Source organism: Chrysemys picta, chromosome 10, assembly GCF_011386835.1.
Source record: "Chrysemys picta bellii isolate R12L10 chromosome 10, ASM1138683v2, whole genome shotgun sequence".
NCBI lineage: Eukaryota > Metazoa > Chordata > Testudines > Emydidae > Chrysemys > Chrysemys picta.
Window position 1 is genome coordinate 84923150 of NC_088800.1, and position 26101 is coordinate 84949250.

Below are 26101 nucleotides of genomic sequence, written 5' to 3' on the forward strand. Positions count from 1 at the left end.
CTTCAGCTTCAGCCCTGCACCGCAGGACTCGGGCTTCGCTTTCTGCCCTGGGCCCCAGCGAGTCTAACGCCAACCTTGCTTTCTGGTGTATTTTGGAGGACCCCCTGAAACCTGCTCGTGGCCCCCCAGGGGGCCCCAGACCCCTGGTTGAAAACCTCTGCACGAGGGCATGAAAGAAGCACATGGCACTTCCCAACTGAACAGGAGACGGAACAGATTCAATCTTCCAGGCTAGTTCAAGATTCACTGAAAGCAGCTGATAGGACAAGAAACGGTTTCTGCATCCTTTAGACTCTGCCTTTTAGTTACTGTATTTTGGGGGATTCCGTTTTTAGTTTGAATGGAAAGTAAACAGTAGGATTTATTTTTAGTCCCTTTAGCTCTTTCATAGTCCAAGCTAATCTCCCCTCCTCAGGTGGTCAGACATCTTTCTCTCTCCAGCTCCTGGTCGGCACTGGGGAGCCTGAAATCCTGTTCATTGCCGCTAGTTCAATCAAATGTACAAGTCTCCAAACAGAGAAGCGAAAGAGAGGGAAAGAAACTTGGAGACTCTCAGCTGAGGGGATAACAACAACACTGTGACTATTGTTGGGTTTCCTTTCAAGGTCATTTCAAAGTAGTCTTTCCTAAAATTAGTTCTTATGCCTGGGACTTTCCAAGGGGTTTCAGGAGGGATATACCCTAATCCCACTAAAAGTCAGTGGGAGTTGGGGGGCTAAATTCTGCTGAAATCCCAGCCTACAGCTCCTTAGGTAAGCATGGCTCTTACATCACATACAGTAATCAGACCAGGGCCTTGCCCCAAAGAATTCACAATCTAAATTATTTTGCTGTCGAGTCTTCCCCACTGCTCTCATGCCTTAAAAAAGGAAAGAGTCCCACTTAATGGGATGTTCTAGAAAACCTGTTTTTCCAATATTTCCAGATAATAGTAATGAGCACTTTTCAAACATAGGTTTCGGAGCAATTTACAGAGGTGGGTGAGCCTCCTTAGCCTCCTTGTACAGATGGGGAAATTCAGGCAGTGAGAGACTGATGCTTCACGGAGCTCACCAGTGGCACAGCTGGGACCAGAACCCAGGTCTCCTGACTACCCCCCTTCCCTGGAGATCTGTCCACAAGACTATGCTTCCTTCCTGCCCCAAGAGGCTCTGATAACTTTGCAGACGCTGCCACGCTTTGGCTGCTTCGCTGAACTGAACCTCTGACCCTTTTCACTAGGAAATACCCGACCCAAAGCCTAAATAGATCCAGTTGCACTTGGCAGGCTGGGGTTGGATTCCTGCTCCTCTAGAACATGTCTCATTAGCACAATCAGACTTCTTAACCCAACAGCTGCAGAGACCAGCTGGTGAGGTGAGACTGACAGGCACAACCTTGCATATTTTCTGCCATTAAGCAGCCAAAGATTAAAACAGAGCATTTGACAGATCCGATGGGTAGTTACCAAACAACGATTCCTTGGCCTCTGCGCAGGGTTTAACTTTGCAGTGGGGAAAAGGACTGAAGACACCAGGATAATTACAGGACTTGGGTAGGCAAAGGAAGTATATATAGCTCCAGCTGGCAGGTGGACGGAATTTGCGATCGCAAATCAGAACTTCAAAAGGAAGTCAGAGGAACATGAACCCTGATCTTCCACAATGCACCTGGTCATCTGGGCAATTTATGGGAGCAAGGAAAGAAACGCCGAGCTAACATTCTCCTACCCTAATGCTGGGGTATTTAAGGTGGTGTACTGCTAAGTTACACGCCTAATTCAGGGGCATCCACATCTTCCCTAGTGAGGAGCTGTGTTGGCAGTTTGCCATGGGATCAAAGGCCCTATCTGACATGCATAAAATGGGGCAGATCGCATGGAGGTGCAGGTCCTCATTAGTAGTGCACCGGTGATCCACCGTGTTTACATCAGGGCTGTTTCCCAACCCCAAAGCATTCGCATTAAAGGTCGCAATGAAAACATTATTAATAATTTAACAACAGTGCAATGACTCACCACCCGGGTGTTTAGCAAGACTCTGGTTTCCGGGTCAGGGGTCGCTCTGAGTCCTCTAATGGGCTCCTCCACTTTCACTTCGACAGTGATGTTCTGGGAGCTCACCGAGTTTTCCACCATGAGCAGCCTGGTGCTCACGCTTTCCCCACCGCCACTTAGCTTGACCACCGAGAACCACGTGTCGTTGGTGTCCCTGGTGCAGTCTGCTGTCAGTGGAACAATGGCTGGGGGGCAAGCCCCTTCGAAGGGGAAGGTCCGGTTCTCGCCAAGCCAGCTTGCCGTCGCATTCACCCCGGAGGAGATCTTCACCACCAGCGAAGAGTGGTTAGTTGGCACATAGACTTTGCCACTGTGAGGAGAGGGGTAAATGACATGGAGGCCTGACACCAGAGAAGTGACCCAGAAACTGCAAGACAAGTTGGCACTAAAGACTCCATTGTCTACCGTGGCTTTAACGGTGTAGAGGCCGTGACGCTCCAGCCCAGGATTGTGTTGACTGATAAGCGGCATCACCTGTTCAGTGGCATAGAGAACCCTGAGAGAGCACACGGTATCATTCTTCCAAATTGCACCGCTGAGGTTGGCGGACAGGCTGGGCACCCAGTCAGAAGAATTTGTGCTTAAGTAGTTCATTCTGTACGGTGATCGTGTACTTGGCCGGCACTGGAGGAACAAGCCTGGCGTTGCATCGTGCTGGATGCTGAAGACATCCTTAGGCCTGACAAAGGTGTCTTCACCTTTAAACATCACCTGTGAAAGGGTAGAGATTATTTTGATTCCATGGCTTAAATTCTCAGCAGGCACCGCCATCCCCATCACCAGTCCCGAATTTGGGCAGGTGAGAAAGTTTACCATTGGATTTACCGCCAGGATAAAGACCGCAGCAAATCCAGTAGCGCAGGGAGCTTTCTTTAAAATGCCACCCTCTTTGCCGATATGAATCGGATGTGCTGAAAACTGAGATAAACATCGGTTTTATTCTACAGTTCAACCTTCTTGTTAAATGCAATGAGCGTGGCCCTGTTAAAATCTTGTACAAAGCTTTGAAAACTGACCCTTCCATCCACTTTATTGTTGCAACAAATTACTGGGGGAGTGGTTAGAGGAAGGAAACGGGAGTCACAGCTCCTGGGTTCTATTCCAGATTCTGCCACTTACCTGCTATGGGATCATGAATAAGTCACGTCACGGCTCTGTGCCTCAGTTTCCCCATATGTAAAATGGGGAGAACACCTGCCACACAGGTTGGACCCACAGTTCAGTACCCAAGGAAAATAGCCCTGTCCACACATTGGTTATACCAGTTAATTTGCACTTACCAGATACTGAGCAGAGGTGTTAGCTGGTATAGTGAAGAGAAACTCTTTGAGGAGTTCATAGCTGAGTTGGCTTTCATTGTGCCAAGAAAGGGAGTTGGTGCTATTGGTGATGGAATCATTGGCACATTCCACTGGGCTGCAGCAACTGCTTAGCGACAAACATGTGTTAGTCAAGTGACACCACTGGAAACCAGCAGGGCATTCAAGTAGTGTCCAGTTCCCAATATCCTGAGAAGTGTGGAATGGATATGTAGCGTTTTTTTCCTCCTTGTAACCTGGAAGGTGGGAGGAAAGAAGAAATCTGATAGCTCAGGCACATACTTGTGTAGAATTAAATTAAGAATAAAATCCCCAAATACTCAAAATTCAAGGTTTTCTCACATTTTTTCCATGAATTTGAAAAAGTCAAAAATGTCAATCAACTGCATTTTCTCTTTGGGCCAAAAATTGACCATGTTAGTGGAAAATTTCATTAAGATTGCACAGTTCGTAGGGGGAAAATGGTCCCTTTTCCAATTTTAGAGCTATTTCCAAGCAAAAGCAGACCCATTTTTTTGAGCAGAGCTGGCTGTGAACGTTGAAAATGCATTGTTAGTTTTCACAAGTTAGCGCTTAGATGTCAGAATATCCGTTTTCCAATGTCAAAATATCTTTTTTTCCCCCACAACTGTGGACTGTGTGACTGCATCAAACCTTCCTGTGGGGAAAATTCATTCCCACAAAAATTGTGGCTTCTGCACAGTTGCACTGAGACTCATAGAAAAGGCCTGTTAGACCATACTATTCATCCCTCTTCAGCCAAAATTATAAGAATGATCTATTGTCCTGTTTCACGGTCGGGAAAAATTTTTCTCCCCTGTTAACTTTTGGGACTAGATAGAGCACAATCCATCATGGTGTGACATTTTCAAGTAGAAAGAAATAATGCAGAAGGTGAATTCATTTCTGCCCAAGATCCGGTTAGTCTTCATACTTCATGACATGCGACAATTCCTCAAGGAAACCTTTGGAATCCATTATAAGAAATATCATCCCATGGCTTCAACCTTGGACCAAATGCAGACCTAGCGAAAGTTGGGGCAACTTCAGTGCAGTTGCCATAGTTACTGTATGAACCGGCTCTGCGGAATCCGCAGCATCTATTTTCATGCCAGCAGCCACAGAGTAATTCCCCTGCAAACTGTCCCAGCATTAAAGTGCCTGGGTGTTACAGAGGTTTCTTGTCCAACGAGCGCTGACAGTTTGTGAGGCAGACACAAGGAGCATGCGCAGAAAGGGGATTTGTGCAGCACTCTAGGCCTTTCCCAACACGGTTCTGTGTCTTGCTCTGGGAATCAGCATTGTTTCCCCCTCGAGCTTACAGGAAATGGTGCATTCTGAATAATTAAATAATAATTATCCACCTGGATATTAAAGAGGAAAGCAAATGGGCTTGTGCCACCCCTGTTTGGGGGGGAGGTCCCAAAAGCTGCAGACCGTATGCTAATGATGTAATGCCCTGACTTATAGCGTTGATAAATAGTCATTATCTCTTTTGCATAAATCCCCTCTTCTGTTCACCATCCAAAGATACTTCCTCTATGACTCCTTCTCCACTGCAAATCCTTTCTTGCATTTCCCCACCTATCCCCTTTGTCTGACTGATTCCATCTTCCCCATCGCTGTCCTGGTTCCACTCCCCACTCCCCAGCTTCTCCTCACCTCACCTCAAGTTTCCCCCTGCCCCACGCAACACACACGCTAACCCTAGACTCTCTGAGAAGAATATTCCCCACACAACCAGCCCAAAGCCATAGAGTGTCTGGCAGCTAGAGTGTCTGTCTCTCCCTCACATTTGCCCACTGCTCTATTCCTATCTCTATGTCATGTGGGTTGGGGGCTATCCTGGAGGCAGGATCTCTATGGTTAGAGTCCTGGAGGACTCCTGGGGGTCTCCATAATTTAGAGCTTCAGTTCTCCAGGGCTCTAACCATTGAGACATGGTCTAGAGTGCCTCCCCTCATTCACAAGCGGGAGACTCCCTGCCAATACAGGAGGCTGGAGAGCTTTGGAGGCTTGGCCCATTTTTTAGCTGCTCTGTGGTTTGGAGAGAAGGCCGGAATGGCTCCATTGGCTGTTGTGTGAGGAGTGGGGAGGGTTCTCACTTGATGTCTGCTTCAGAAACTCCAGGTCCTATCTAGCCCAGGAGGCGCCGCGGGACCAGAGAGCGAGTGATGCCAGCGGTATCCCAGAAGCGAAGCGGTGGGAAGCCGCAGCCATGGCAAGGGGAAGGGTCTTTGTTTTGTCAGTTTAACGCCAAAGCCCAACACAGATTTTGCGGAACAGGCGACTGTGTTAAAGATTCAAACTTCCAATCGAAGGGCGAGAGCTCACGATACACATGCACTGAGATGCCCCCAGGACATTTCCCAGCAAAACCAAGGAAGATGAGACCTCACCTGAAACTGCTCAAGATTAAAAAAAATAAACACCATAAAGCCTCTCTCAGGCCTCCTTTCAAAAGAAGAGGAAAGGCCACAAACCCAGTGTGGGTCACTTTTAAAATAACTTGGAGTCAGGGAAAGAGAGGAGATGTTGTACCTTCACTGCGTGTTGGTCTGTGCACCTGAAACCTCACGTGAATAGACCGCTGCAGTTCTTCAGTCACAAACTCAAGGGCTGTTAAAAATGCTTCCTGCTGAAACGCCAAACTGGGGAACACCATCGTCTGGAAAACAAAACCCAAGGCCTTCACCGCTCTGCTGCACTGCTCACGGAGCTCCCTCCACGGGGCTAGGATGTAAGCCCTTCTTACCTCCACAGTGTCCAATGGAGCCGGCAGCGATGCGTCTCTTGTCACGTATCTCACAGACCTGGGTGTGTCAAACGCAGGGTCGCCCATGTAAAAGTTTTCAGCGTTCAGGAGAATTCCTATTTTCAAAGGAAGCATTAGGCAAAGCCGGTGAGAGCCAGCAAGGCCTGTGTTTGTGCCTCGGCCGCGCTAGATCACATCACATATCGGAACGGTAACACCCATCACAGGGGGAATTACAAAATGGGTTTTGGACCAGTTCAAATCACATGATTCCTCAGTTCTGGGGGAGAGGCAGCTGCGGTTATGATTCAGTTACCTTTCTCTCTACGCTGTGGTTTTGATTCCCTTCCCAGCCTGTGTAATTAATGTTTGCAGCATTCCCAGCGCAATGACAGAACCGCGCAACGGTCAGCAGCTTCGGCTTCTGGGAATCCTGCAAACGCTGCCCGTCCCCCTTCACACGGGATTCACGCCCTGAGGTTTGCGTTGAATTTTTGGGTATAAATGCAGCCCCCAAAATTCTATGTAAAACTCAACTAAAGCCACCTGGTTTCCATCAAAATAACCTCACCTAGCTCAGGCTTCTCATAACCAGGGCAGGCCTTGGGGTACTGTATCAGTGAGCAGTTATTGGGACCTCTCTTCACAGCTAGGGTGGGTCCCCCACATCTCTTTACCTTACACTTTATCTGAGCCCCCTCCCATCTTTATTCTCTTTCTTATTCCCAACTTCCTCCTCTGTCTTCCACTCCCTCTCCCTGGGGTGAGGAATTTGTCTTCCAGCCAGTCTGCTTCTTCCTGCTGCCTGTGCGATGGAGGGGGGGGGGGGTTCCTATGCTGCATGAGGGTGGGGTCTTCTGCTAAGATGGCTTCTTCCCGCAATGGACTCTCCACTCAGAGTCACCCTGAAAGGTGGCACCTTAGGCAGCCAGATACCCACCCTATGCCTGGAGCCAATGCACATTCCAGCTTTGGCACGGGCACACCCAAAGCTTGTCCTTGGCTCTCCAACATGTTCATGAACTTCAGGGAACCTGACCGTGGCTCTCCAAACAGAGGAAACATTTGCAGCTCTAGCAGGTGCAGAAAAGGAAGGCAGCCGCCCTGAAGTGCCCACAAAGCTGGCGGCTCCAGGAGAGACAGGAGCTGAACCAGCCCTGAAGGCCTGGTGAGCTCAGAGACGGTAACCCTGTGCATCCCGGCATTACTTTCCATCCCAGGCTGGGGTACAGATATACCACTGTCAGGGACGGGGCAGAGGGTCCTCTGTGCTAGCAGATTTTTGGGATATTTCTAGATTAGGAAAGGAAGTCGAGGTTAGCTAACCCTGACTTTTCCCTAGTGTAGATGCAGCTTTCCACCTTTTTCACCTCAATTTAGCTGGTCAAAGCTGACCCAGGAGTGTAGCTAACCCTCACCTAACCCCCACCTCTTTTTCTTATTCAGCTTATTCACGGCACTAAAAAACCTGCAGCAGCAAGTCTCAGAGTCCACTGGCTGGGGCTGTGGGGTTCAAAACAGCAGTGTCGACATTCGGGTTTGGGCTGGGGCCTGGGCTCTGAGACCCTGCGCGCGGGAGAGGGTCTGAAAGCCCTGGCTGCAGCCTGCGCCCCACGGTCTACACTGCTCTTTTTAGCCCCGCAGCCGAACCCCATGAGCCTGAATCTGTTGACCCGGGCTCTGAGACTTGCCGCCTTGGTTCCTTTATTGCCCTTAACGGGCAAACTGAAAAAAAATCCAATCAAATCCTAGGACATGCCTGTGTAAAATGCCCCCCCTTTCTAGGCTGAGACCGTTGGGGTGCTGCATAAGCCGCTAACACAGAAAAAGAACAAAGCATGAAGAAGAGCAGGGTGCAGCCCTGTTTTGTTCTGTCTTCCTCCCTAACTTCCCAGCAGTGAGAGGGAGTTTGTTGTGACATATGGCGACTATACACCTCAAGACCCACAGCCTGAGAGCATGTTTCTCCAAGATATTTTGTGTGTGTTTTATTCAGAATATGAGGCCGTGTCTTTGGGTGATAACCCAGTATGTGCGTATTTTTAGAGAACATTTGAGACATTTGGGAAGGGTTAGCGGGCTGGGCTGCAGCTCCATCAGTGTGCACGTTTCCTGCTTCAAAACCCACAAGAGAAACACCAATTGATGGCGAGTCGGTTGGCTGTTCTCCTAGGGCTGCTAGTCATGTCTGAATTACAAACCAATGGGTTGTCCTACTTACTAGATCAGACTTGAAGTGAGCAATGACCTATTCTATGCACTCAAGACTGGTATCTGTGCTTCCAAACGAGTGCGCGCTCAAATATTGTGGGTGGCAATAAAATAGGCCATTTGGCCCATTCTGCCTTCCTTCTGGGGACTCTACAGAACATGTTTTTATGTCCAGAACATTTGTAAGAGGCTCGGAAATTCCCAACTTCCATCTAACAAAGATGATGGTTCACCAGAAAAACAATGAGGCCCTTCCCTTTGGACTGACACATGCCACCTCCAACCAGCACCCAGGTGCGGAAGGCCTGCTGAGAGCAGGGCAGCGGGAGAGCTCACCTTTTGGCTTGTACTCGCACACATAGCTGTGCTTGGCCATGCACAGGTCGGTGTTGCACTGGCCCGTCGGGCCCATCCGGACACAGTGGTCAGCGTTTGATGGATGGGGCTCTCCTGGCAGCCAGTTCTGACAGCTCTCCAGATTAAATCCTTCGCCCCTCTGCTGAGCTCCAGCACTTGCAAAATCATTGAATCCGATCCAGACATCAAGGCCCCTTCAAAACAATGCAAAGGAATGCCAGAATTTTCAGGAAATCACAAGTATTGAAAGGATCTGGGACAGACTCCACCCATCCAGGGTTCTTGATGAAAATAACTATAACAACAACAGCTTCCATCCATGGGTCAGTCAATATTCAAAGAGCCCTTTTAATTACTACATGATTGTGATACTCATTCTATCTCAAGCACCTGCTTCTTGAAAGACAGTCTCCTAAGTAGCAAACCATATTGTGACCTGCTGATGAGTTAAAGCCATAGTCATAAAGGCATTTAATTCATAAGGCAAGCTGCCTCCTAAGGAGCTCAGATGCCACGGTGATGGGTGCGCTACCAGAATCTGCCATATAATAAGATAGCAAAGCTGGGACCATGTAGCATCTTCACACGTCACTGAGTTGCACTCGGAACCTCCTGATGTTGCCAGGGATAGAACGTGGGTTCTCCTGAACAGCTGCACTGTAGATAAAGGAGAATTTCCATTACCTGTCAGCGCTGCCTGTATCTTTTATAAACCTCGCGTTTCACCTATACGAACTTCTCATTAAGAGGAGCTACTACAGTATTCTCCAGTAACACTGGAGTTGGGAATAGCATTGGTGCAGAGTTTAACACCGTACTCTGATAAATCCTGGCCCACGACAGGGGTTCCGCTGCACTACCGAAATATATAATAATATATCGATTATGCATCACTGACCACTGAAACAGCAACATCTGGGGTAGAATACAAGAGCAGAGCAAAGCAATGTAGGACGTGGAAGTGAAAAAGAATGTCCCATACAATGGAAACCACCAGTATCGTTTTAGGTCAATGGAATATAACTGCCCAATTTGGAATTTTGGCTGACCACCAAAGTTGGCTCTTGTGGAAAATCCTGTAGGATCTCCACTGGTCAAAGGCAGCCAGGAACTTCTGCTTTACATCTCACCCAAAAGATAGTGCTCGTATGCTAAGGCCTTTGTTCCATCGCTCGTCGACCTTCCCTGCACCACCTGTACCATCACCTCGAAGGTATCCCCTCCAAACCGCACCCATCACTGCTTCACTTTTGCAATCTGAGATGCTCACAAGGTAGTGCTTTGCAAAGAGCAGTCTAAGGAGATAATTGGTGTCTCTCCACCACCAAGTCTGTACCAGATGACATGATTAAGGATCCGTGTTTGTCATGGAGGTTGCGGAAGTCACAGATTCTGTGACTTCCTGCGACCTCCGTGACTTCCGCAGTGGCCGGTGTGGCTGACCCCAAGGCCGCCCTGGGGACAGCTACTCGGGTGGCCCTGGGGACAGCCAGACTGGCCACTGCTGGAGCAGCTCTGCAGGCAGCCGCTTGGATGCCCCTGCAGCCAGCCACACCAGCCACTGTTCTGGAAGCTCCCAGCAGCTGGCCCCCAGGACTGCCCGAGCAGCGCCCGATGTGGCTGGCCTCAGGGTGGCGGGAGCAGCCACAGATTAGAGGCTGGCCCCAGGGCTTCCCCCCATGGTGGCCAGAACAGCTGCTGGCCCCCCGGGGCTTCCCTCCCCTCCAGGCTGCGGCCGGATCGGCAGCGGGTCCCCGGGGCTCCCCCGCAGGCAGCGGCGGGATTGGCAATGGGCCTCCAGGGCTCCCCACACAGCTGGTGCCGCGGACTTGCCCCCCTCACAGTGCCCCCCCCAAAGATTCAATCAGGGGTATTTATGGTATATGTCAAAATCATGGCCCATGACCTGTCCATGACTTTTACTAAAAATACCTGTGATTAAATTGTAGCCTTAGCTATGATTAATGAGGTCATACTGAAAAATGACGATGAACATAATTGTTCTGTGAATCAGTAATTTTTATCACAAATCAGATTAAAAAACAAATAATTGCTGTGCTTTGTTCCTGAAACACTGGAAGGGATTAAGGAGAGCGGGCTAGGAAACAGCCTATTTGCTGTCAGCAGTAAAACCCAGTAGAGTTTTTCCTTTTCTAATTCCAGCTATGATCTAACTGCAAGTCATCAAAAATAAAAAATTTAAAAAAAGAAAGAAACAAACCAAGATTGGCTGGATAGTTCCCTTGCCCCCTCCCTGGCTGGTGGGTCCAGTGTCTCTAAATGAGGGTAAATTCTCTCCGTTGAAGTAGGGGCTGGATTGCACTTTCTTTATTCCAGCAGCATTTCTTGAGAACTAATGATCTGTCTGACTTGGGTCACTGGAGGGAGAGGAAAAGTTCCAGCATTTTGGAAGGGGAGAGTCACTGGTTGTAGGTGTGGGGGAACTGGTTCACAGGGCCCTGGTTCTTGGTGGGGAGAACTGGTTCAGAGCACACAGGTTCTGGGAAAGATCATCAAATGACAGGAGAGAGGAAGAGAAGAGAGTGACCGTAACTGCCGTGTGCGCTAATGGGAAACAGATTTTTGCTTCTGTCATTTTCCCACAAGAAACCCTGGAAGTCACGCGTTCCAAAAAAACATGGCTTATACTTCATTTCTCTCTTATCGCCAGGGAAATCACATCCTGGAATCATCTCATTCATGTTTATCTGAACGGATTAATAAATAAATAAATAAATAAAGAGAATAAGGGAGCCGGAGTGGAGAACAATGAGGTGCGGCAGCTGGGAAACAGCTTGGTCGGCTCGCTCCTTTCTAGGTCTCATGATTTCATCGCCACTGCAGTCCATCAAAAGCCCTGCAAGCAATGCGAGATAAATCAGTGCATCGAGTGACCAGCTCCTAACCCTTCGGAAAGGATGGGCTCCTCTCACTTGGCCTTGCCGGGCGCACATGTTTGTAATCTCAGGATCAATCCCAGTGTGAATGGAGCAAGACAAGAAAACAAGTTCAGGAGAAAGGCTGTTGGACCCAGGGCAGGCCTGTTCAAAGGCTACATCACATGCAGCTGCTCCAGTCTCGTGTGCTTTCTGGGACGTGTTTATTAAGAAGCCCCCGCCAATATCTGCATCTGCATGGAGCTGTCAGGCCCCTGGGAAGGTCTGAGCACTTCCCCTTTAAGATGGCTGGTTGCAGAAAGGGCATTTGTGGGGGGGATTTCATCAAAGGCTGACACGTTCCATGCTGCCTGTTTAGAAAGTGCTGGCTGTGAGGTGGAACAGATGCCTTCAAAGCCCAACACTTGGGGACGTGGGCTGCTCTGTCTCAAAAGGGTCTTTGGCTGAGGTGGACACCCTGTGACTGGGCAGCAGCGTGAGACTCAACAGAGAGAGGCAGACTTACAGCATCAACTTTTTCTTTCTATGGTGCCTGCCTCCTGTCACCACGATTCCTGAAGCACTTTGCAAACTGGACATGCAGAGCCCTGCTGCCACGTCTGGGGTGGAGGGCGCTGCCAAAGTTAGGGGAGCTGGGAAATTGTAGCTAAGGAACATAGGGCAAGCTTTGATCCTCACTAAAAGGACCTGAGTTCTTAAATGCCCACAGAGAGCAGACAGGATCTGGGGTCTCCAAGGTCTCTTTCAAATAATCCATATGCAATAAACCGGAATAAAATGCTTCTCTAGCGGGATTTAATTCCTAACAAACTCAGACGTCACTCCAAGGTCACAGACAGGGATGCTGCGGTACGGCTGTGCTTATTCCAGTACCTTCCTCCTATTCATTCAGTGACGACCTTCCACCTTCACCCAGACGTACCTCAGCGCTTTCCTCATTGGATGCAGTAACCCTGATGCAACTATATTCTGCCATCCCCAAGCACCAAGAAGACATTCCCTGGAAGGCTGGGTTTCTGATGAATGGTTGCAGTAACCCTGACATAGTGCACTGCTTCTCCCATCTTTAGATAGTGCCCATCATTAAAAAAGGGAAGAAGGAGGATCCGGGGAACTACAGACCGGTCAGCTTCACCTCAGTCCCTGGAAAAATGGAGCAGGTCTTCAAGGAATCCATTTAGAAGCACTTGGAGGAGAGGAAGGTGATCAGAACAGTCAGCATGGATTCACCAAGGGCAAGTCATGCCTGACCATGATTGCCTTCTATGAGGAGATAACTGGCTCTGTGGATATGGGGAAAGCAGTGGACGTGATATATCTTGACTTTAGCAAAGCTTTTGATACGGTCTCCCACAGTATTCTTGCCAGCAAGTTAAAAATGTATGGATTGGATGAATGGACTATAAGGTGGATAGAAAGCTGGCTAGATCATCGCGTCAACGGGTAGTGATCAACGGCTCCATGTCTAGTTGGCAGCCGGTATCAAGCGGAGTGCCCCAAGGGTCAGTCCTGGGGCTGGTTTTGTTCAACATCTTCATTAATGATCTGAATGATGGGATGGATTGCACCCATGGACAGCAAGTTTGTGGATGACACTAAGCTGGGGGGAAGAAGTAGATGCACTGGAGGGTTGGGATAGGGTCCAGAGTGACCCAGACAAATTGGAGGATTGGGCCAAAAGAAATCTGATGAGGTTCAACAAGGACAAGTGTAGAGTCCTGCACTTAGGACAGAAGAATCCCATGCACTGCTACAGGCTGGGGACCAACTGGCTAAGCAGCAGTTCTGCAGAAAAGGACCTGGGGATTACAGTGAATGAGAAGCTGGATATGAGTCAACAGTGTGCCCTTGTTGACAAGAAGGCTAATGGCATATTGGGCTGCATTAGTAGGAGCATTGACAGCAGATCGAGGGAAGTGATTATTCCCCTCTATTCGGCACTGGTGAGGCCATATCTGGAGTATTGTGTCCAGTTTTGGGGCCTCCACTACAGAAAAGATGTGGACAAATTGGAGAGAGTCCAGCGGAGGGCAATGAAAATGATTAGGGGTCTGGGACACATGACTTACGAGGAGAGGTTGAGGGAACTGGGCTTATTTAGTCAGCAGAAGAGAAGAGTGAGGGGGGATTTGATAACAGCCTTCAACTACCTGAAGGGGGGTTCCAAAGAGGATGGAGCTCGGCTGTTCTCAGTGGCGGCAAATGACAGAACAAGGAGCAATGGTCTCAAGTTGCAGTGGGGGAGGTCAAGGTTAGATATTAGGAAACACTATTTCACTAGGAGGGTGGTGAAGGGTGAAATGGGTTACCCTGGGAGGTGGTGGAATCTCCATCCTTAGAGGTTTTTAAGGCCCAGCTTGACAGAGCTCTGGCTGGGATGATTTAGTTGGGGTTGGTCCTGCTTTGAGCAGGGGGTGGGACTAGATGACCTCCTGAGGTCCCTTCCAACCCTGATACTCTATGATTCTATGGTTCCCGGACACTCCAGGAAGTAAGGGGGGGGCTAATCAGCAGAGCCAGCTATGCCCAGCCGACAGGTAAATTCACCTTGGGGTCATAACACCCCTTCCTTTGTCTGCTGCTGATCCCTGCAGAGCACAGGTGCCCCTTGGACTGTGGGTGCCGTGAGAATGGCATGAAGATGCACCAGGCAACGACCCTGCCCATAGCAAATCCCAGCCGTGACTGCACTCACTAACCTGATGACATGAGAGACCAAGAAACTCTTAATTTCAGGACTGCTCACAAAAGCCAGCTCTCCGTCACCATGGACCTGACAATGCTGTTGGGCCTCCAGCCACTGGGCCTTCTCCACCACCAGTTGGTAGCAGTGATTGTTGCCAGGGAAGACCAGGCCATCTGACGGGCACATTGGGTGAATCACTGTATGAGCGGAAAAAAAAACAAAGCTTGAAGCCCCTTAGGTGGACATGTGTTGGAAGGTGGGACGCCCGACCCACTGGCAAGACCCCATAATGCAAATGTAAGACATCAGCTCAGCAGGTGTGACCATGTCTCCCTCTAGTGGCTGGCCTACATAGATAAGGAACCAACTAGAAGTACCAGCCCTTTGTCTTACTCCCTTAGCTCCAGCAGCAGGGGCTTGTGCATTTGGTGCTGAGAGGCGTGGGTTCTTACCCCATGAATGGGCCGTAGTGGGTGGAGGTTGTTACATAATCTGGGGCATGTGAAAACATGACTAAGGCAGGAGGAATTTAGAGAAGAGTGAATGAGGCGGTGGTAGGGAAGGATATGAGGAAGATGTAAAGAAAAGAAGCTTGAAGTGCTCAGATACTGTAGTGCAGATGGGCATGGCCACACAAGGGTTCTCCAGGGCACACCTAGTGAGATTGACTAGATGACTAAAAAGGTGCTGCGGGAATGGAAGAAACCCTGGGTACTGAGAATGCCCGGTCTATCTGGAGTGAGTGGGTCTGGTTCTCCGGTGCCCTGTGTCTTGTGCACTCCTTTCCACCAGTGCAACGTGGGTGCAAAATGCCACCAGAAGTTCTTACTCCAAGTGGCAGTAATGTATAAGTGCTCAAGATGTAGGGCAGCGGTCACGCAGGCCCTTCATTCCCGGTGCTGGCAGGGCCTCGAAAGTAAAGAATTTTTGGAGGAACCAGTTCTCAGTGTAATTCTTCCCTCCACCCAGCCCAACCCAACTTCAGCAGGCACCTCATCAGCCAAACTCGACTCACCTTTGCCTGGCTCTTCATTCTCTGCAGTAATACTATACACAGCTGCTAGGCCGGTGCCACCCCTATTCCTGATCCGTAGGTCCAGGCTTTCGTTCGTCCTGACCAGGGTAGGACACTGCAGGTCTATCCGCTCTGGGGGAGCCACCACCTCGACGTCCGTCTGCACGGAGGTGACCCTGGCGCCCATGAAGAGGGTGACGGTGACGTTGTAGCGCCCGGGCAAGGCGTACTGATGGAGCGCTACGTTTTTGGTAGTGTTGAGAAGCCCTGATCGGTCCCCGAAGTCCCACTGTAAAGTGCTGACAGCAACTGGAATACTGACATTGAAGGCCAACATGTGGTGAAGGCTGTGAGGGTGGCGGGGACCTGGGAAAGAGGCGTGCAGCCGTGCTGGGAAGATAGAGCGGACAAGGGAAGGGCCACCACAGGCTCGCCTAGCAGAGTCCTCCGTGCAAAACGGCAAACAACCGGAGGAAGAATTTGGTTCAAGGGCCATGCCGCACAGACACTGCTCCTGGTCACCGAAGCCGCCGTACTCCTGGGCGTTAGCATAGCAGAGGGCGCTGCAGGTCTCCTCGCTGAGGTTTGCAGAAAGTACGGACGTGAAGAGGATGACGGAATCGGCTGCCCCTGTGGAGTTGTCGGTCAAGCATGCTATGTAAGGAGCTCCTAGAGGGGAAAGAACAGAGAAGCCTGCTGCAAACTGACCACGCCAGGCCATAACCCTCAGTTAGACACCACACCTCTGCAAGTGGACTTCCCCCAGGCCGTGAGCTGCAGGGAGATTACACAGCGGAGGGTTTCTATTCTGAGCATTTCCTATTGCAGTCTTGCTTGGGAACCCTTTAATCCACCCGTGGCGTTTGCCAATCCCTTTGTAGCGGTGACGACAGGAATACCCGGCCATCAGCACAGATTTATGGAGCAGCAAGGCACAGTAAATAAAGAGTACCACAGAGAACGTTCCACTCCCACAGAGTACGAAGCGGCTCTCAGCCCGAGTCCCTGCTTAGGAGTGAGTGTGGCTAGCACGTGGCAGGTGCGTTCTCCTCCTGGGTCTGCCACCAATTCTCTGCAGCTCCTGGTGCCATTCACTTAACTTCACTGGCATCTGAGCAATAAGCCCACACCCAGACCCAGCCAAGCAGAGGTGCATGCACACTGGCACCCCAACAGGGCAGTATCGGGGTGAAGCTTCTGCTGCCCTAACCCATGCCAGACCTGTGCTGTGGAAAAGCAGAGGATATAAACCTACAGGCACATGGATACATACACATAGTCACATGGTACACACACACACACACACACACACACACACATATGCAGCAGATCCCATTCCCAGGGCAGTAACTTATTCACTTGTGTTCCCTAACTTTTGACCTGCCTAAGAGGGGTGGGGGTTTTTTCCCTGCCACAAACACACACTATTTTGCAGCGTACACAGCCTCAACCCAGCTGGGATTTCCTTGCCTCCCGTCCAATTCTGCCCACGCAATCGAGGCATGTTTACTGGTCTGTTTCTGACTGTTGCTACAACATCGCTCCCAAAACATCTCAACACTGCTGTCCTCACGTCGGTTCCCATAACGATCCCCTCTGCCTGCCCTGGTCTCGCTGAAAGCTCAGTACAGTCATTGAGCCATGCTACCTATTTAGAAATGCATGAGAAAAGCCCCTTGTTATGATTACAGATGCTTAGAAAGTACCTTTGTTTAAAATACCAGCCCAATTACCAGGGCTGGGGCTGGCTTTTTTGCCGCCCCAAGCAAAAAAAAAAATTGGGGCAAACTCCCTCCCACAGCCTGCACCTCCTTCACCCTCCCCACACCCCTCGAGCCCCCAAACTCAATCCCAGAGCCTGCACCCCAGACCCGCTCCCACACCCACACTCCCTCCCAGAGCCTGCACCCCAATCCCCTACCCCAGACCTCCTTCCCCACCCAAACTCCGTCCCAGAGCCTTGGGCAGGTGGAGGGCGGAGGTTTTTTTGGTGGGGGCGGGTTCTGGGCAGCATGAGTGACAATGGCCCGCTGGGAGGATTTGAGGACTGGCCCTGGCCCTAAGGTAAATTGAGTTTGAGACCCTTGCCTTAGAGGAAAGTCTATTGTCCAGATTAAGGCCTTGATTCAGCAGAGCACTTATGCAGTTGCTCATCTCCATCCCTACTCAGCCTATGCTAATGTCCCATTGACTTCAGAGGGATTTCAATTTGTTAAGCACGTGCTTACTTGCTTTGATGAATTGGGGCCTAAGGAAAAAGGACATAGAGGCCACCATCTGGTGGTTGCTTTGGTGGCCTGTGAGTAATGAGTTTACTGGTCTCAGCCCTCTTCTCAGTGAATGGGGACTCACTTAATAAAGTCACCAGCGTGGCAGGCACTGATCTCTGGTCTGAGCAGCGAAGCGGAGATAAAAATAAAGGTGAAATGCAGCGCGTATTTAGGCAAAAACGTGCTGCTGAAAGGTGCTGGCTGCTGGGAAGATGAAGCCCTCTTTGTCCATGCCACAGGTGTGACATGGGCAACCGGAGCACAAAATTCCCCCTCACTGCCCCACCAATGTGCCTCTAAGGTAGCTTGGAAGAAACCTCCTTCCTGCCCCCGGTCCATCCAATCCTTAGCCTCTCTGCTGAGACAGACAACAGAGGAGCCCCGTTACTGATACGGATTCCAGTCTACCAGGACCTCGTCTGAGATTCACCAATGAGCCATCATTACTGAGTGGGCTAGATGAGAACTAGCTGAGATGACTTGCAGGATGGAAGAGTCCTTAGAGGAATATCAGCCTCTTTGATCTCAACGTTTCCACTAGATTTACCTTCACCATAAACCAGAGCCCATCCTCCTTCCTTACCACAAGTAACACTGGTGAATGAAACATTGAAAAGCGGAAGGTTTGCCACTTCAGGAGGCTGGGCGCATTTTGTATCCAGCAGCCGACTAACGTTAACTTTTCTTTCTTCCACCCAGCGGGGGAGCCAGGAAAGTTTGCAGTCACAAAGAAATGGATTCAAACTTAAGTTTCTAGAACAGAGTAGAGAAAGATTATGCATTAACTTGACAATGGGAACCATACGATAAGTGTTAATTACACCATCACAAAAATCCCCCTGTTCCCATCTGCACGACTCCAAGGAAATGTCTCATAAAGACTCACTAGGGGAGTTAATGAATAGAGAATCAAGCAATAATTAACATGATTTTTCTAAAGGCTAGAATTAGGCAAGTATTGCAAGCACTTTTTTCTCACAATACAAATAATTGTTGCAATTAGAAGTAAATTACAGCCATAATCCTATATTCAAAATAGTCTGCCGTCTAACATCAGTTGGTTGCAACGGCAACCTCTGTAGCTAAGGGAGATTTTTTACAGTGTCATTAAAAAACATCTACGAGAATCAAATTGATCTATCAAAAAAGAAATGCGAACGTAGTGGCAGTTTTGCCTTGTGGTGGTTTAATGAAAAGATGGAAACATTAACTGCAGTTGTGTTTGGCCTAAATTACAGCCTTTGGCATTCAGCTGCAAAGAGGACAGAGCTGGGAAGATGTTTGCACAACCAACTGTAGTTATGCTGCCAGTTTGAACCCAGTTCTCTTGTCTTAAAAGCACAAGCTTGAGCTAAAGAATTAAATCCCCTTGCTGGTACATGTAGCAAATGTACTGATCTCTCAACCTGTGGCCCAGCCACTAGAAGAAGACAAAGACCCACATGCTCCTAGTGTGGGTTTTATTTATGTAAGAGCTAGATAGTAGAGTCCTGCGTGCAACTATTCTTTAATCTCGCTCCCACTATTATGGCTGCAGGTCTTGCGGGTCCCAGTCCCGCTGCAGGCAGTTCTTTGAGTCCCAGGTCCATGCTCCTGCCCCACAGTAGGAAGTCAAGCAGAGATTTAGCCTCGCCACTCCCAGCCATTTTGTTTTTCTTGGAGTCATGTGCTTTGAAAATGCTAACGTGAGTTAAAAAACTTGTGCTGTTGCAAACTCCCTGAGGGCTCGTCTACCCTGCCCCCGTGGACTGCAGGGGTGAGAACAGCACTGCCCACCAAAGTGCTGCAGCGTGACTTCCCCCTGTGGATGCGGCAGGCGCAAACTAAAAGGTTCCTAGTTGGTGTTAACATTGTCCTCTTGAAACACGACCACATTCATGTGAACTAGGAACATTTTAGTTAGCGCCACAGCAGTCACACAGGGGAGTTACGGTGCAGCACTTCTGTGCGCACAGCTGTTCACAGCTTCCCAGACCAAACTCCGGGGCCTGTAGACATAGCCGGAGGGTACATCTACACCACAACTGCAGCTGTCAGTCTGACGGACGTACCGCACTAGCTTTGAACTAGCTACCTTGAATAATGAGAGCAGTGAAGCCACAACAGCACGGGGTGTATAACCCCCACCCAAGGACCCTGGATATGTGCTCAAGCAGCTAGCCCATGTTGCTGTTGCTTCCCTGCTATTGATACTAGAGCTAGCTAGATAAAAGCTAACTCAAGTGTGTCTACCCGTGCTGCAGTCACCCCTCTGATTGCAGTGTAGACAGACCCTAAGTGAGCTGAGACATAGCAGGAGCCCGGGGAAGGGAATTCTGAAAACAAGAGCCATATTCAGAGAGCTGAAGATTAAGGAACAAGAACTTACATGTAACTTAAATTAAATAAATTATCAAATATTCCATCTTCTAACGTAGAAATCATGTTGTGGCTTATATCTCTGTAACACAGGGAAAATGGGAAAGGAAAGTTTAATCATTCATAATTATAAGAATAATTTTCTGCCATTCTTACAGGATGAAAATCCAATCTGAGCTTTGGATAGCTGGGGGCCCGGCTCTAGGACTTTTCATCTCAAAGGTACAGTCATTAACGGTACAGTGCTGCCATCAGCCCACCTTCTCTTTCTGGTTCTAGGAGCCAACAGACCCTCGGGGGTGAAGAAGTCAATAAACCAGATGTAAAAAGGTGCTGGCCCTTACGGGCCCTAGGCAGCACATCTGTTAAGGGGACGTGGCCTCTTTAAGGCGGAGTTTTAGGGAGAGGCAGTCTATAGATGGAGCGCATGACTCAGTCAGGTCATGTGACTTCAGCAGGGGAACAAGACCTGCTATAAAAGAGGCAACCTGCTGCCAGTAGGAGAGAGCTCAGGGTGGAGGGTCCCAGGGCAAGAGGGGAAACCGAGGCACAGAGCGTCAGCTGATGGGACAAGGTAAGCTGACCATCTTGTCCCAGGTCTCTCTTTGGTCTAACGAGACCTCTCTGTTTCCTTATCATGGGTCTATTTCTTGTTATTTTTCTATGTGGATTTTGTGCAGCTGAAAGGAGCTGGCTTGGCATCCTAGAGACAGAAGCCTGTCTTCACCCAAAGATCAGGCTTGGCACAGGCCTCACCAGCTCATCTCAGCTATGCCCTGGGAGGAACCCCACTTCTAGGGGCAAAAGGGGCGCTCTGATTCCATGGGCTGCTCCACCCTGGTCTCTCTGCTGGGGTTGCCAAATGGGCTTTTTAGTGCTGGTTGTGATGGTGGCTCTTGGGTACCTACCTCCTAGCCGGGACTGGACTGAGAGACACCAGCGCCTTCCCTTTCGCCAGTGAAAATCCACCAGCTCATAACAACTCTGTTACTTTTGACCTGAGCAGCATTCAAACCAGGGAGTTCGCTAACAAGCCACCTTCATCTCCCTCTCCAAGCGGTCTTGGTGACATCAGTGGATGGGACAACGTGGAAGAAGAAGGCAACTGGGCTTTTCAGAACAGGCTAAGGGCATTAAGTGCCCAAGACCAAGAAATTCAGTGGGATTTGGGCACTGAGTTCTAAAACTCCTTACCAACATGCTGAGATACCACTATCCCCAGGGCTAGTCCTTTATTATGTCCCCATTTACAATACTGGACCATTCTACCATCGACCAGCCTGGTCATTGGGTTGAATCAAATTGTATCCGAACTCCTGAATGCCAGGAGAGTTAATCAGTAATTCACTAGCTCATACAGTTAAATGCACTGTGCAAATATTCTGTACTGGCCAAATTAGGCTTGCGTCAAACAGTAAAAAAAGGGCTTTTGATGCATCTGAGCCCTGGGCATAGGGGATATAGGGCCAGGAAGGTCAGAGCAAGTGTTATGGAACAAGGGTAATTTGCCAGACACCAAAAGGGATTTTTACGTAACTGCTCAAATATGCCTTAAATCTGCCATAAGACTACAAAGGGGTAACATGTACTCACAGTTCTTCCAGGGAAGTCAGATGTTGAAAAGCCTGAACATCTAAAATGGTGATCTTGTTATTGGAAAGATCCCTAAAGAAAGAAAACAGTGCAGCTTATTATCATGCAAGTTCACTGTGTCTGTCTTCCACCATGGAGGCTTAGAAAAGACTGTCTCCAAACTCCATCCAGATTCCAGACAGAAAGTAAGTTCTTGGTGTATTAAAACGGAACAGTTCTCCCAGCCAAAAATAACACCTTTCCCAGCTATCAAGCATCCGGTGCTCCAAGCTTTGCACTATGTGTCGATATGAATTAGGCCTATCACTACACACAAAAATACCCCCATCACATTTTTAAAGTAAAATAATTACAGGCATGACACATTTATTACTAATTCTCAGGCACCAGTTTAAAACTGAAGTCTAAAATATGCCTCATAAAGAAATTACTTTAAGGAATAATTTTGACAAAGTAGTTATTAAGTTATACATAGAATTTTCTGTGGAACCTTCATGTACTGTTGCCAGTGCCAAAGAACTGGTAATTAATTACAGGAGTGACGCATTCAAATTAAATACAAAAATCTTTTTTCTTTTTTAATGACTGCAGAACTTAAAAGAGGAGAAGTAACAAAATATTTTTTGTTAAAGTAAATACAGGGGCCGTATTGAACTCTATATAAAGGAACACCGGGGAAATAACCATTTTAAACCCTTCCCTGTTTTACTAATAACCTGCACCTTATTCAAACTGGAACTATTTCCACCCTCCCATTCACTTTACACGATTTATACTGTTCAATTTATGTCCTTTGTTTCACTGTCCTCCCTAAGTGACATTTAAAAGTAAACAAACTAGTCAGTTTCCATTTCAGTTCCCGATGAGTCTCATTTCTTACCCAATGAAATGGGTTCAACACCACACCAGCAAGAAAAAGATTAAGTAAAAAAACAAGAGAGAGAATCTTTGCAATTATGGTCTAAAAAATTAGCAAAACCCCTTACTATTTATATTTGGTTTTGCAGCACAAGACAAAACCTAAATTGGGAGCCTAGAATACTTGACTGGGACCCTTTAATACACTAATATAATACCAATAACCTAGCTAGCAAGCTAATAGTAAATACAACAGTTCTCCTAGCTGTTTGAATGGTGGACCAGCTACACTATCAGGTTGAAAAGGGGGTTGGAATAAGCACAATGGGTTGATCCTTCAAGATGTCATGTGCTTTCCTGACAGGACTGGGCCCACTCTACAGCTCTCCTAAGTTCAAGAGGTGCCACTTAAAAAATAAAAATCAGAGCCTTTTTTTTTTTTACCCTGAATTCTTTCCTTGCAATTTCCCTTTGCTGCTACATCTTTGATTTCATTCGGCAAGTTCTAATCCTCCTGATGGATCTGACACCTACATTTGGTCTATATTTTTTTTAACCGAACACACAAGGTAAAATCACAGTCCAAAATTCAACAATCCTCTCAAATAACAGACAGAAAACTGTCGTGGAACCACAGGAATGTAGGGTTGGTGGGAGATTAGTGACAGGAATGCCTAACAGGGAAGGGGCATTATTTGGGGAGTTGGGGTGTCTTTACGTGGGGGATTTTTCCTCCAAGCTAATAGCACATTTAGAAGAAATTTCCAGCAGCCCACTGAAGGCAACATGAGTGTTGCAAAACAACAATGAAGAAATGCACAAAGGCAGAAGCCAGCAGCGAAGTTTGTCAAATCAATATGCATTTCCTTTGCTCAAGCTAGCCAGATAATAGCAGAAAATGAAGCAGCCTTTGCTAAACTCTCACAAACATGCATGAGCTGCACTCTGTGTAGGAGGCGTTTAACTTCCAGACATCAAAGTTACTTCCAAAACCATTTACGACTCCTACTCACAAGACAAAAAAATGAGTTTTGGAATTGGATCCCAGCTGCTCCAGTCAAGACAGGTTTAATCCCTTCCCCATGGAGATGCTGTCTTATTTCTCTAGTTTATCTTCCTTGGGTCTCTGCTTTGCACCTCTGTCCCCACATTACCTATAATCATTGCATCACAATCTGATTCATTGAGGACAGGTATAGAGAGTTACAAGGGGGCTTTTGCATCGCTTGCGAATAAATTTAGTTTATCCTTTCTAAAAAGTTTTACAAAACCTGATAGAAAAAGATAGCTTCATGAAGGTTTAAAAAAAGAAAATAAGACTTTGGGTGGATTTAAACCTTCTCCCTTCGGTGCTGGAGGCCTTGTACTGCCAATCTCAAATGTTCAAAAACTGTGAGTCAGGCCCCTCCAAAAATGGAAAGATTGATTTAAATATGATGCCATTTTAAAAAAATATTTTTGGTTTCATTTGCCTCCTGGCTTTTGAGTCTTTAGGGGTCAAGTGTTCTTGCTTTTCTCCATAACTAAGAGAGCTGAACACTTTTAAAATGAAAGCAGAGGTTCTCAGACAATCACATGACTCCAGGGTCTGGGGCTTTAAGAAAACACATCTAACAACATGATACTTGCAATAAAACACAGATGTTGGCAACCCAAACCCAGCTGTGTTGTGCCAGTGCAGCAGAGAAAATGTGGAACTGACTATAAACACAAAATGATGCTAAGATGAGCACAGCTCATCTGGTGTTATTTGACAGTGTATTCACCAAACTTGCCATTATGCAGGGAGGGTGAAATTCATCCTTGTGCAGCCAGCCAGCTCATTGGGCTAAATAGCTTATGCTCTAATAAATTTGTTAGTCTCTGAGGTGCCACAAGTACTCCTGTTCTTTCTATGGGCTAAGTGGGACTTAAGCGGCATATAGGCCTTGTGACGAACCCTCTGAACTGAAGTGAATGTTACCAATAAAATTCCGGGTAACTTTTTTTTTGCATTATGTGACCAGCTCCAATAACGAGTACAATACAAAAACAAACCAAAAAACCCAACCAACCAATTCAACAACCCCAAAACAAAAAAAACCCAGCATCAGTGGTGGAAAGTGACTTACAATTTTGAAATCCTTTTGGTTGTAGGACCCTAACGCACCCCTCCCTCCTCAACCCCGTGTAACACAGGGATGGATGATATTTCTTAACTACGGGATTGTTATCTTGACTGTGTTCCTTTAACACGCTTTCAAAATACACTCCACTCCTGGGCCCCTAGCACTCAAATGTTTAAACGTCTTCAGCTTCTCCTGAAACCACGTGAGGCTGGTTAGCTTGAGATTGGCTGCGTGCCACTTCAGTCACTTTCACCAAAATAGTCCTAGACTATTTAGTTGATTTCCCTTTGGCCTCTAGCCAAAACCATTGCTAGTATTGGATATCCCCCTGGCCCCCACCTATCTACTCACTGCTACTGGACCCCAGCTAACCTACAGGAGAAAACAGCCAGGCTATTAAGGATTTCTGTGCATAAACACTACATACCTTCAGTGAAAGGATGGACTTGACAGCAAGCCAAGTCTTTAGCAAGCACCGTGTACCTTCTGTGAGGGGTGCACACACAGTGGGTAATTAATTTCCTTGCAATAACAAGGAGACAGCTAGAGTATTTCTTTTTCAGTTCTCTCCTTTGAGATGTCTGGAAATATCCCACTTATGCTGTCAGACAGCACCTCAGGCGCAGGGCAGAGGGAGATAGTGTTTCAGCCCTGACAGCTCCCACACGTTGTTCCCCAAAACTACAGCCACCTCCCAGACAAACTGACGTGCTGCCGCACAGTCGCACCTTCAGAGTCAATGACTGGCCATTCAAAGCGCTGCCTGGCCTGCACCATGCAGAGAGGCAACGGCTTTTCCCGGCCTTGTTAGATTTGTGGATAACGTCATTGTCAAGGTGGGGGTTGCAGGCGGCATATGATACCTGCTGATGTTCCTGTTCTCCCTAATGTACCTGACAGATTTAGCTGGCTTCCCCTCTATTGTGCCCCAAACCTTACTGTACTCCTGGCTTCCCCTCCATTATCCTCCACACCCTAGTGTCTGCTCAGGGCTCCTTTGGTGTTCCTCACCACACAGTTCATTGCTTCAGGCTCTTTCAGGCCTCAGACAGGCCCCTGAGGGAAATGATGCACTCTGGGAAAGCAACATGGCTCCTACCCATCCATCTTCCAATGTTATTTCAGTGCTGAGGCCCTTCACCTCCTCTGTGAGCCCCTACAAACACCCCCTCCCTCAGGTAGTTAAGCATCATTCTCCTTGTTTTGTCAAAGAGTAAACCTAGAGCACAGAGCGGTTCCGTGGCCAGCCCAAGGAATACAGCCGAAGAGCCCTGGCGCCCCAGGATTATTACACTTCACTCTTGCCCTGGACCAAGACTGGGCATGATGAACCCTCCTGGCCTGCCCCATGAAAGGGCAGGGAGTCAAAAGAAGCTTCTCTCCACCTGGGCTAGTTCCAGACAAACTGCCCAGCATAAGCAACCAGGCAGCGTGTAATGCTGTTTACAGACGGATTACAGCTCCGCCAACTTGGGGTCCTCGATTATACCTCACATATTGCAGCACGGGCAACAGATCCAAGCACCTTTGACTCCAGAACCCCAGACTTCTACCACCTGAGTTAAAAGATAGCTCCTTTAGCCAGCTCTGCTAGAAAGGCTTTTATCCTCCCTGCAGTCCTACCACTAGAGGGCACCAC

At 48.3% G+C, this 26101-nt stretch overlaps 1 protein-coding gene across 4 annotated transcripts in view; it reads right to left on the bottom strand.

Moving 5' to 3' along the window:
* PKD1 (polycystin 1, transient receptor potential channel interacting) overlaps positions 1 to 26101 on the bottom strand; it is a 136648-nt gene that overhangs the window by 57959 nt on the left and 52588 nt on the right. For 3 of the 4 annotated variants that reach the window (XM_008164784.4, XM_065560258.1, XM_065560257.1), the window contains exons 2-11: positions 21497 to 21568; positions 19914 to 19985; positions 18129 to 18298; positions 15276 to 15944; positions 14274 to 14457; positions 8657 to 8871; positions 6110 to 6225; positions 5896 to 6022; positions 3316 to 3590; positions 1997 to 2746 (exon numbers count right to left, since the gene is read on the bottom strand). In XM_008164784.4, the coding sequence (XP_008163006.3) occupies positions 1997 to 2746; positions 3316 to 3590; positions 5896 to 6022; positions 6110 to 6225; positions 8657 to 8871; positions 14274 to 14457; positions 15276 to 15944; positions 18129 to 18298; positions 19914 to 19985; positions 21497 to 21568 (2650 nt within the window). The remainder of the gene's footprint in view (positions 1 to 1996; positions 2747 to 3315; positions 3591 to 5895; positions 6023 to 6109; positions 6226 to 8656; positions 8872 to 14273; positions 14458 to 15275; positions 15945 to 18128; positions 18299 to 19913; positions 19986 to 21496; positions 21569 to 26101) is intronic. The other variant, XM_065560259.1, reaches the window with a different exon arrangement.